Consider the following 12641-nt stretch of genomic DNA (forward strand, 5'->3'; position numbering starts at 1 on the left):
ATGGAGAGAACCATATAGAAACATAAGATTTATTAAGTTAAAATTTAGTTACAAATTTAATCTTAGAAAAAAATTATACTATTAGAAAACAAAGTTTCAATTTATAATTTATAAATATTAACTTCATTAAAATTATATGTAGCTATTTGATGAAAAAATTTATTTAAAAAAATTATGTCTACCTCAAACATCTAATTATTTTATATCATGCAGCTAAATACAGAATTCTGAAAATGGATTCTGATTTTTACCTAAATGATTAGCCTCTTGAAAATCTGGAATGCAATTTCTAAAATGTATTCATCACATAAGACCTATATTTTAAAATATGAAAGAATAAATTTAAATTTAGGGAATAACATTGAACTATAAAATCAAAATCCCTATTTTTCTAACATCAAAAACTTGGTAGATTCAGGACAGAAAAACTTTGTCATACTCAATCCTCTAAAATACATAATATTACAATGATATTTTAAGTATTGTTATTATAATAAATATTATTATTTTGATGTATGTACTAAGATACCTAGCTCTTCAAAGACTTAAAATGTCGATCAAGATATACATGATCTATTGTTCTTGAAAAAAGAAATCTATAATTGAATTTTTTAAACTCCAACTAAAGGTGTAATATTGGCCCCAAACTGTGAGCCAGATATGGTGTGTAGTTTCCTATCAGAGTTGTAACAAATTACTAATAACATAGCAGCTAAAAACAACAGATAAATATTTGCTATCTCTCAGTTTCCGTGGTTCCAAAGTCTGGGCAAAAACATACTGTGTTGAGCATTGATCAACTGGGTTCTCTGCTAGGGTCCCACAAGCCAAAATTAAGTTTGTGCAGGGGTCAGTTCCTTCCTGGAGGACCTGGTGAAGAATCAGCCTCCAGGTTTATTCAATATGTTGGCAGAATCAATCTCCTTCTCATGTTTTCCAGGTAGTCCCCTCAGTTTTCAAGCCAGCAACAAGGTGAATGTTCTTCTCAGACTTTAAATCTCTCTGATTTCTTTTTATGCTATATCTGTTTTTAAGGCTCATGTGATTATATTGATTCCACATGGATAATCCAGGATAATCTCCCTATGTTAGACCAACATACTAATCAAAAAAACCAAACTCACTGCCATCAAGTCAATTCCAACTCACTGTGACTCTATAGGACAGAATAGAACTGTCCTCAAAGGGTTTCCAAGGCTGTATATCTTTGTGGAAGTAGACTAGACTGCCTCATCTTTCTTCTGGGGAGCTGCTGGTGGGTTCAAACTGCTGACCTTTTGGTTTACTGCCAAATGCTTTAACCACCGTGCCACAAGACATCCTTTGATCAATTGATTACTAACCTTAAATACTTTTTACTATATAATGTAATATAACCACAAATCATCACCAAAGCCTGAAGGTCATTGATATCAACATTCTTATATGGTGAAACTCTGCATTTTCCTCTCACATTTTGTGATGTTCTATTATTCCAAATGTTCAGTTTTGCTATTGGTTTAGATATTAAATTTTAAATGTAAACCAAATTAAATGTTTATGTAAATAAAATGCTAAATGCTTACAATCACCCACCTATCACTTAAAATGTAATCATTTAAAGTTAACAGCAGTTAGTAATAGGAATGAAAAGAAAAGTTACCTTTTACCACTGTCTTTGTCTCTGGTTTTTCTTTTTTCTCCATTTTCTCCTTGACAGTTGCTTAAACATAAAAATTTACATTAGTATCCAATTTTACTCGAATTCAAGATCAAGTTTTTTGTTTAACTAACTTTTACACCCACCAACATCGTAGATTATCTTGAAGATATATGACATCAATGAGTCTAATTTACAAATATAGAGCTGTTGATGTGGTAATAACTATATGGGATGAAATTTAAAAGACTTGGCATTAAGACTTACAAAGAATTTTGAAACCTAAATCCATCTTCCTTTTTTAGATCATTATTTCAAATAAATAAAGCTTTTAGGATAAACAGAGAAAGAGGAATTTTATAAGAATCTGCCCAAAAGAAGTATCATTAGATCAAGAAGCACCCTTTTTAGGATTAATAAGAGAAAATATTTAAATCAGGACCAGGAGTTCAACTAATCATAATGTTTCTCAGCAGAGGCACAATTGATATTTGGGAAGGAATAATTCCTCCACTGTAAGGGGCTGATTTATGCATTGCAAAAGTACATAGCCTTCCTGGGCCCTATTTACTAAACGATTTTAGACCTATGTTCCAAGTCATTTGGACAAACAAAACTTTTCAAATACTCCCTAAGGAGGTTGAAAATCACTAGTATAATACAAAGACATAAGTAACAAATTACTAATTGAATGTAGCTTCTTAATTGCACGGCATTGGACATGATACCTGAAACAATATACTTCCTCATTATTTTTAATAAACTTATAAATCTATGTTAATTTATTTTATTAACTTCTATTTTCTTTGCATACACTAGTAAAATCTTGTGTCTCAATAGTTTAGGTAACAGAGTTATAAAAGTAAAATAGTACATACATCTTATTTTTATATTTCAAATAGATTAAATTGTATGCTTTAGTAATTTCCCAAATCATACGTTTTTCTCAACATTTACATATTATTTATTGGAGAACAACAATGAAATTTAAAGAGATTATAGAAAACTAAATAATAAAGTGAGAGATTTACTTAAACAATTGATTTAAAGAAAGAACCAAATTGTTAGAGAAAAAATCTGAGCCCAAATATTTGCAGTTTTCCACCTATATAATAACAAGATCATCTGTTCTTACTTCCTCTGAGCTTCTGGGTAGATTTGAACTGTCAATCTTCATGTCAGTAGTCAGTGTAATTCATACAAAAAGATCCTTTAATTGGCATACAATAGATAAAAGCACACTTACAATGAAGCATTTTATTTCTGCATTCTGGTTTGGTCAGACCACCTACAATATTTGTAAATTAGGGCAACAAATTCTCTAATTTTTTTTTAAAGAAAAATATTTAGCCACTCAGATTTTAAAAAATCACAAGTAGTATCAGATTATTTTATTTAGAGTACAGTGAATTAGATGCTAACATTTCTATACACCTCAATAACGAATAGGAATGGGGAGCTGTTTCTAGAACAGAGAAAGAAGATGGCTGTGAAATTCATTGAAATTATTACTGATTAAATATTCATTAAAAAACAAATTTTTAATTCAAATTCTCAAATGTAAATATATTGTAAAGAAGACTAAAGTATGTTTCAACACTTCAGATTCCCAAAATGTCATAAAACCTGAGTGTGATGTTTCACAAAACAAGGAAACTCAGTGGGCTTTGCAGACTGTGGACTCATAAATTAGCTGAAAAGTAGACCAAATATCTTAGATATGATCCAACCAGAAACATCCTCTCTCAGTAACTCTACAACTGCCAGGATTATTTGGTCATTAAATAGGTATCATATATTGAAATAGATTTTTGATAAATAAAGTATAAAATATGAAACTACTTCAAAAAAAACACTTAAAGGAAATATTGGTAGCTACTAAATTAATCTTCAGATAAAGATTTAAACCAAAAATAGTGAAAGGAAATATCAAGGTATGTAGCCTCATAATATTAAATAGCCTAAAAATAATCTAAGGAAATACTCATAACAATTTAAATAAAATGAAATGTATATTTGTAATGGATTGAATTGTGTCTTTTCAAACCAAGCGTTGGAATCCTATGTGGGAATTGTTTGCTTTGTTATGTTAATAAGGCCATATCAGAGTGGGCTGTGTCAGGAGCTACAGAGACACAGAGAAGCACAAATGGCGAAAGACAGATGTAACATGAAGATGACCCAGGAAACTAGGAATTCTGAGGGTTATGGCAACTGAGAAAGGACCCTCCCCTAGAGCCAACAGAATGCTTTCTCCAGTAGCCAATGCCCTAAATTTAAACTTCTATCCTCCTACACTGTGAGGCAATAAATTCCTGTTCTTTCAAGTTACCACTTGTAGTACTTGTGTTATAGCAGCTCTAAGAAACTAAGGCACTGTGTCTAAACTCTGAATGTCAGGAGGGAGGAAAAACGGGAAGAAGCCATTGTGCAAAAATATCAGTAAGAACAACTCCATACCTTTCCGTTCAGGCTTTTCTTTTTCTTTGCCCTTGACCTTTTCTTTTTCTTTTTCTCTGTGTGTAACTGTAAAGAAATAGGTAACATTTTTCATTTAAATAAAGGGAATAAATGAAAAGATGATTGCATGCTGTTTTTTTATGTCAAAATCTTACCTGCTGCTTTCTGAAATCTACCTTTCTCACAAGGCTTTACAAGGTTTCCAACTTCAAAATAATTACAGATCTATTTTTTTTTCTATTTCTATTTTTATTTCAGATTTAATGATAGATTAGTACTCAAACCTTCAAACACTTCTAGAGGGGTGGAAAAAAAATCAAACCATTTGCCAAAGAACCTAGCTTTGGTATTGGATGAACATCACAGATATAGAGAAAAATATAAACAGAAGATTTTAAACCTGGAACAAAAACAATCAGACTAAATAGTATGTGTCAACCCTCTACAGAAACGTTCCACTATAAAAGTTTATGACAGCATACTAGGATGAACCAAGGATCACACCAAATCTATTCAAAGGTAACAAAATTTCATTTGAGTTATGATCCAATGAATACAACAGGTTTCAAGTTTAAGTTATAATCTTATCTCATACTTTCTTCATTATTCTAATTAATGGCATCTCCAGTTGCCCAAGCCAGAAACATGGCCCTTACACAGATTATTCTTTCATTTTCTGTGTGGTCAACAAATGCTTTCATTTCTACACTGTTAACATTCCTCTTAACCCAGCCAACCAATCCATTGCCATCAAGTCAATCCCAATACCTAGTGACCTCATAGGGTGGAGTAGGATTTCCCATAGGATTTCCAAGGCTGTAAGTCTTTATGGAAACATATTGCCTTGTCTTTCTCCCATCAAGTGGTTGTTGGGTTCAAACCATTCATCTTTTGGTTAGCAGCCAAATGCTTTAACCACCGCACCACCAGAAGTCTTACCATCCTTCTTACTCATCCATTTACTGCAATACTACATTCTCTGCATATCATTTATTTATACAAAAATATAAAAAAGGGAACTGCTATGTGCTTAAGACTCTACTAGGCAAGACAGGCTACATCCTTGTCATCATGACGTCAACAACCTAATGGATGATACATGCTAAATAGCTATCTACAAATGCAGATAATTGCACTTAATAGAACTGCTTTTTAAAATACTCAGAGTGACATGTCCATGTATGAACTGGAGCCTGATCTTGTCTATATATTGTGGAAGGCCTTTTAGAATTGGCAGTTAAGCCTGTGAATGATGATAAGAAATTATCCCAGTAAGTGGGAAAGAAAGGAAGAGGGGAAAAGACTATTCCAGAAAATTGGAGCACAGTGTCTATTTGGCATTCAGAATATTGATGTCCTCATCATTCATTCCTCACTGAGATGATTATAATAACATATGATAAGATCCTTGAGCTTTTAGATTTAGATTTTTCTCCCTCAGATTAATCTTTCTAACATAAAAACCTGATAATATCATTCACCTGTTCACAACTTTCAGTGTCCTTTTTATGGGTTAGCATGATGTTTGGCACATAATAGGTGCTTTATAAAATATGTAAATATTCCATTGCTCTATGACATTTTCTTACAAACTCAACTTCATGCCAGGCAGTTTGCTTTGAAAAGTACACTCCTGTAATAATAACAAAATAGTCAATGCTTTAGAGTTGTGTTGTTGGTGAAGAATTCTGAAAGTACCATGGTCTGCCAAAAGAACACACAAATCTGTCCTGGAAGAAGTACAGCCAGAATGCTCCTTGGAAGCAAGAATGGCCAGATTTTGTCTCACCTACTTTGGTCATGTTGTCAGAAGGGACCACTCCCTGGAAAATGTTATCGTGCTTGATAAAATGGAGGGTCAAAATAAAAGGGGAAGGCCCTCAACAAGATGGATTGACACAGTGGCTGCAGCAATGGGCTCAGGTACAGCAGGGATTGTGGAGCTGGCCCAGGGCCAGGCAGTGTTTTGTTTAGCTGTGCATAGGGTCGCTATGAGTCAGAGATGACTCAACGACATCTAACAACAACAACAACAATAACAAAATTCTTGCAGCTCCACAAACACATGTGTCCTCCTAATGCCTCTGCGTCTCTGTATGTTTGAGCCTTCCACCAAGAATTCCCACATCCACATTTCCTCTCTTCCATTCATCCTGTCAAATTTTGTTCAAATGCATTCTCTATTTGTATAGTTTTCCTTTACTACACATTTTATATACTGACGGTACCATGCACATAATTCAATTTCAGCACTTAAATTATGATACTACAATTGTTCTTATGTCTGTCTCATAAGTAAGTAAAATATCTTTGGAGACGACAGTACATCATCCCTAGCTCATTGCACAGTCCCTGTCACATAGTGAGTTCTAAAAAATATTTTTGAATAAACAAAGTATTGAAATATTATAAGAAAAACTATGAAACAATGACAACAATGAACTTGTCCTTTTCACTCAAAGATTTTCAAGTTGAAGTGTGCACAGACAGTTCAAAATCAAAGCAAGGAGGTTGAATTCAGACTTGAATTAGCTATAAATATATCTCTTTCTCTTGAAATTGATTTTCTAGTGAAAGTCTATATGTTGTTGATGTGGTATAGATTGGTATAGATGTAACAGGCAGTGCTTGTTCTCAATCATTTATTTTTTTAAAAATAATTTATTAAAGTTTCTTAATTAAAATCTAGTGAGAAACAGGAGCTAGGGGCACTGCTTTAGACCACACAGATGTCATTTTTTCCTTTAACATTCCATGGTTCTTTTAAGTGTTTGTGAGCTACTATATTCAATATAAATCTCTCTCTCAAAGCTGGGGGAAGCTATCAGCATTTACACAGGATGAAAGACAGCTGATTGTCGTTCCTTTGGATCATTGTTAATTAAACTCAAAACCAAAGGAAAGTCTTGGCACAAAGAAAGCCTATTTCACAGTTTCTCAAGGGGGAACCAAGTTCCTGTGAGATAAACTATGCTGTAGGAACCCAGATTGGAAAAGCTCCCTAGAGATCACCTAATCTGTGTGTCTGCCTCAGTGAAGGACTGGACCTCACCCACCTCAGACAGCTGGTTGTCCATTCCATTAAAGGATTTTCAGATTGACGAGTGCATAGGCATAAAAGGGAAAATTAATACAAAATCAAAGGAGCAAGGGACTGAATTCAGACTTGAATTAGCATATAAATGCCTTATTCCTGTTACCCTGGGGACAATCTGATTCCTTCCAGTCTAAATTTTGATTTACAGACACAGAACTGTATGCTGGAATTTCATTATCCCCCTCAGAAATGGCACCATAATACTGGTTAGTGAAGCAGCTGGACCCATATGCTCTAGGGAGTTGTTCAAAATGGCAGACAGCCATGAAAGCTTCTTGGAAGGAAACTTCAAACTTTGGCAAAGACCGAACTTGAATACCAAGTTTTGAAAATTCTTTTATCAAAACAAATGCACAGTCAGTAACTCCTTTAATAATCACTCTAAAACAAAAATAATTTGCTGCAACAACTGCATTTGTTTGTTCATATCTTTGCTTATAAAACACAACCAGGAGTTTTCAAATGGCAGAAGAAGTAGAAAAATACCTTCGCTTCACACAGCTAAGTTATATCTTAGCCAGGACAGTTTTAGCTTGGGACAAAATAAATTATTAATTTATTTGTCATCTTATTTACAAGAAACAAAAGTCCCTTCGGTATGCTTATAATTTAAAACAAATGGGATCCACCAGTTGGAATGGTCCTGATGGTTGGCATCTGTGTTGGCATGGCCCTGTTGTTCCTGTACTTACACAGATTCTGACCTTTCTCTGACCAGAACATCCAGCTCAGCTTAACTCTGAAGTGCATCTCTCACCCTCCACATATGGTCCCTCTCCAGTTCTCCTCAAACTGTGCTCTGTACTTTCATAGCACGCTTAGTCCTGGCTGCCCGCCAGCCAGGCAGCATGTCCTTTTCTGAAGTGTCTCAGAGCTCAGTGTGGCTGATCCTGTGATTCTTGTGCAGCAAATCACTGCCTAAGGGCAAAACTGTAGGAATTTGTAGGCCAGGTTGTTAACAGTCCTTTGCTGATCTACCTCCTCTTATTTAGAAAATCAAAAGCTTTGGTACTGAATTTTGAAGTAGTGATTTGTGTAAACCACTATACTTTCCAACTTATGGTTAGAATATAAATTTAATTAACCAAAACTGTGGAACTTAAACTTGAAATTCATAGCTACTAGACAGGAGTAATCTTGAGTATCTAAAGTGAAAGCAATTATTCTGAGAAAACATACATTATGTGGATGGAAAATACAGCAAAAACAGGAATAATCAAGTAAACACCATTATAGTATTGTATTAGGAAAGTCTTTGAGGACTGCGCTTACCTGTAATAAATCTTAGTTATTTTTCTTTAATTGATTGTTCAGCTTTTCAGATTTCTTTTGCTTTGTCTGTGTGTGTGTGGGGTATGTGTGGAGTATTAGCAATAAAGTATTTTATAAAATATAAATATGTAAACATTTCAAATGGCCCCATAAAATTAATATACTTTTCTGTTTTAATGCTGCTGCTGCTTCCTTTTTTTTTTTTTTTTTTTAATGAAAGAGTATAATAAGAATTTGTTTCAAACCCTTTAAAAATATCTGTTTCAGCTGCCACTAAATGAAAATGCCAACTGTATGATTTTGGTCAATGAGTATGTGTGCGTGTTTCATTCTTTTTTTTTGTGTGTGATTAATTTGCAAAATGATCTATATGCTTTAAGAGATAATGAGGAACTCAATAGAAACACATTCACGAATAGAAACTTTTCAAAGAATTTGTTATTCATTCTTCCTAAGGAAACAATATTTAATTTAATATAAGCACACAACTTAAGAACTGGTAGAAATCTAAAAAATCAAGTAGCCTGAACATTTCTGCTCATGGAAAAGGAAACAGACTCAGGAGTCCACAGCAGCACATGTGATATTAATTGGAAAATAAAGCAATTATCTGTCTTGTTCAACCAGTACTCCTTCTCCAAAATTATGCTGTCTCTTTGGCCTGATTCAGACTACAGTTTTCATGAGCCAAAGAATTTGTGTTCACCAAGCATTTTATCTACAATCAAGACTTCAGGGAATAGCCTTCACACTTCTTTTTTATTATAAAATTACATTTATTTGTATACAACAGTGAAGATTTGGCAATTACCTATAACAAATCTCATCTGATATATATGCTTTAAACTGAAAACAGATATCTTCATCCCAAAATATTACTTGTATTAGTTTTATTCTCAAATCTGATTTAATTGTATGGGTATTTTCCCTTTCACATGGGGCTACATAGTTACAGCGAGAATTGCACTCTTGCTCATAAGTGAACTCTTGCTGTGGGGGAGGTAGTGTACAGCTGTGTGTGGAGCCTTCTCTTCTCATCCTCCAGGCTTATCTTTCACAGCTGCCAGAGGGGAAAAGTAAATATAGTTTTCATGTGAACCAAAACCAAAAAACCAAACTCACTGCCATCGAGTTGGATCCGACTCACAGCCACCTCTCCTTGGGTTTCCGAGGTATCATTACAGAAGTAGATTGCCAAATCTTCCTTCAGAGGAACGGCTGGTGGGTTTGAGCCGCCAACCTTCTGGTTAGCAGTCAAATGCTTTAGGCACTACACTACCCAATTAAGTACAATTGAGAGAGGAAAAAATAAATAAAAAGTTTATAAAATATAGAATAACTAAATTAATCTGTGGGCTTTGAGAGAATTTTTATAAAGGACTCCAGGATCATTGGATGCATTTTAATGTCCTATCCTCTTTGCCTTTTGAGTACCACTTTCAACTAAATCGCTTGGCAGCCTATGATTCCAGGCATGCAGTTGTTTCCCAGAAATTTAAGGAAGTCAGTAGGATCGCTGGGTTTGCACTTGGCTGGTAACCTAAATGTTGGCGGTTCAAACCTGCACAGTGGCACCATGGTAGAAGGGGTCTGGAAGTGTGCTTCCATAAACATTGTTGTCATCGTGGTGTGCTGTCGGGTTGATTCTGATTCATAGCAACCTTACACGACTGCAGAACTGCCCTATTGGATTTCATAGCCTGTAATCTTTAGGGGAGCAGAGAACTCAAGTACTTAGCCACTGTGCCACCAGGGATCCTTCGGAGAAAAACCCTCTAGAGCAGTTCTGCTTATTGGGTCATTATGCGTTAGAATCGATTCCAAGGCGCAAGACAATAGCAAACCAGTCAGTCAGTGTTACTGCTCTAACTCAAACCAAACCTGCGGCTGTCGAGTCAATTTTGACTCATGGTGACCCAACAGGACAGAGTAGAACTGTCTTATAGAGTTTCTAAGGCTTGAACTTTAAGGAAGCAACTGCTATTTTTTTCTCTCCCAGAGACTAGTCGGGGGGTTCAGACTGCTGACCTTTTGGTTAGCAGCCAAGCATTTAACCACCGCACCACTAGGGCTCCTTCACTTTTAAAAAACAGTCTTCTGACTCCGTGCAAGTGATACTAACTGAGGTTCTCTATCGCACATGAGATAACTATGTATTTACTGGTTTAGAGCTCTCATTACACTGCATCTTACACTTCATCAAATTATGTGCCCGGTATGGTGTTTGGCACAAAGGAAGTGTTATGAATAAAATAATGTGTGATATCATCTAATGGCTACAGCTTGTTTTTCCATTTATACCATGTATGCCAACTGACTGATCCACTCTGGTCTATGTGCCCTCCGATCAGCACATATTACTGCCATGTGAGCCTTCTCCTTGTTCTGGAGGTAGTTTTTCACTAAAACACCTAATAGTTCAGGTGGATTTTGTGAAAACCCATTGTTCTGACCGCTTGGTAGGTAGGGCTTTGAACTGGTTCATTGTGGTTTGACAACCTGCTGTGAATTTACATTTCCACCCCTGATTCTCCTGTGGATATTGTTAAAATGTAGATTCTGGTTCAGTGTATCTGCAGTGGAATTACAATTTCTCAGCAGAGGTTTGAACTAAAATGAACCAGTTCAAAGCCCTGTTCACAGGCCCTCCCTCTGTATCAAAGATCTTCAACTCCTTATATACTTACCACCATGCTCTTGTCTCTTCTAATTTGTTTCATCATATCAGTAAATTGACCTTTTCAATGGTTAAAAGGGGAGCTCTGGTGACATAGTGCCTAAGGCATTTGACTGCTAACCAGAAGGGTAGCAGTTCATACCCACCAGCCACTCCTCAAAAGGAAGATTGGGCAATCTACTTACATTAAGATACTGCCTCGGAAACCCATGGAAGGGTCACTGTGAGTTGAATCGACTTGAGGGCAGTGAGGTTTTTTTTTTTTTTTTTTAAGGAGCCCTAGTGGGCATCTACTTCCGTAGTGATACTGCCTCAGAAACCCAAGGAGGGATCGCTATGAGTCGGGTCTGACTCGACAGCACACAACAACAACAAGGAGCTCAGGTGGCATAACGGGTAAAGTCAGTGGTTCAAACCACCAGCTGTTTCATGGGAAGAAGATGAGGCAGTCTACTTCTGCAAAGATTTACAGCCTTGGAAACTCAATGGGGGTTGTTATGAGTTGGAATCAACTTGATGGCAATGGGTTTTTGGTTAGTGGCATGGTGATTAAATCTTCAGCTGCTAACCCAAACGTTGGTGGTTCAAACCCACCAGCCTCTCCATAGGAAAAATATGTGGCAGTCTGCTTCCATAAAGGTTTGGAAACCCTATGAGACAGTTCTATGATGTCCTGTAGGGTTGCTATGAGTTGGGATCAACTTGATGGCAATGTGTTTAATAATTAATAGAAGCTTAAGTGTTACCTGAAGCTCAACAATTAAATTTGCAATTGCACAAAAGACAAAGTAATATAGAGTAAACAAATAACTAAAAAAAAAAAAAAAAAAAAAACAGGCAAAATGTTTGTGGTAGTTGAGGTTATGTGTAAACTTGGCTGGCCCTGGTTTTAAGTGGCTGGGCAGCTGGTGGTCGTTATTGCCCATGATGAGACTGGTAATCAACTCCATGGTGGAATCTGCTGCTAGCAGCTGAGTGGCTGCTTTAGGGATGTGGTCTGCTTCCCGTATGTAAGGAGAGGCTTTAGGAATGGTCTGTAGCTTTTGGCAAGCTTGAACCCTGTATGTGGATGAGTCATTGTTCAGCAGCCTGCCATGCTGTCTGCCAATCTTGGGACTCTTAATGGACTTGAATCAATGGCCTGCCTTGCCGTTTGCTAATATCAGGACTGTGCCATTTTATTTCTCAACTTTGGGCTTGTTAGCCTCAGCAGCCAACAGCTGCCTAAGTGAAGAGATACCTCTAGCTTCAGTGGGACGGAAGCAAAAGGGAGAGCCGAATGAAGCCCAAGGTCAAGGGGCTTTCACCCAACCCCTGGAGCCTGGCATTTCAATTCAGACTTCTAGCCTTGCAAACTGTAAGAGGATAAACTCCTGTTTGCTTGAGCCACCCATTTGTGTTATCTCCTGAGTGGCACTGTTGTTGTTGTTATGTGCCGTCGAGTCGGCCCCGACTCATAGCGACCCCTCCTTGGGTTTCCGAGGCAGTATCACTAC

At 36.2% G+C, this 12641-nt stretch overlaps 1 protein-coding gene across 1 annotated transcript in view; it reads right to left on the reverse strand.

Moving 5' to 3' along the window:
* Positions 1-12641, reverse strand: part of TRDN (triadin) — a 164992-nt gene that overhangs the window by 56653 nt on the left and 95698 nt on the right. Inside the window, exons 6-7 of the mRNA XM_042782913.1 lie at positions 4100-4165; positions 1643-1702 (exon numbers count right to left, since the gene is read on the reverse strand). Coding sequence (XP_042638847.1) covers positions 1643-1702; positions 4100-4165 — 126 coding nt within the window. The remainder of the gene's footprint in view (positions 1-1642; positions 1703-4099; positions 4166-12641) is intronic.

Source organism: Orycteropus afer, unplaced genomic scaffold (assembly GCF_000298275.1).
Source record: "Orycteropus afer afer isolate SDZICR_OR568_19922 unplaced genomic scaffold, OryAfe1.0 scaffold00506, whole genome shotgun sequence".
Lineage (NCBI taxonomy): Eukaryota > Metazoa > Chordata > Mammalia > Tubulidentata > Orycteropodidae > Orycteropus > Orycteropus afer.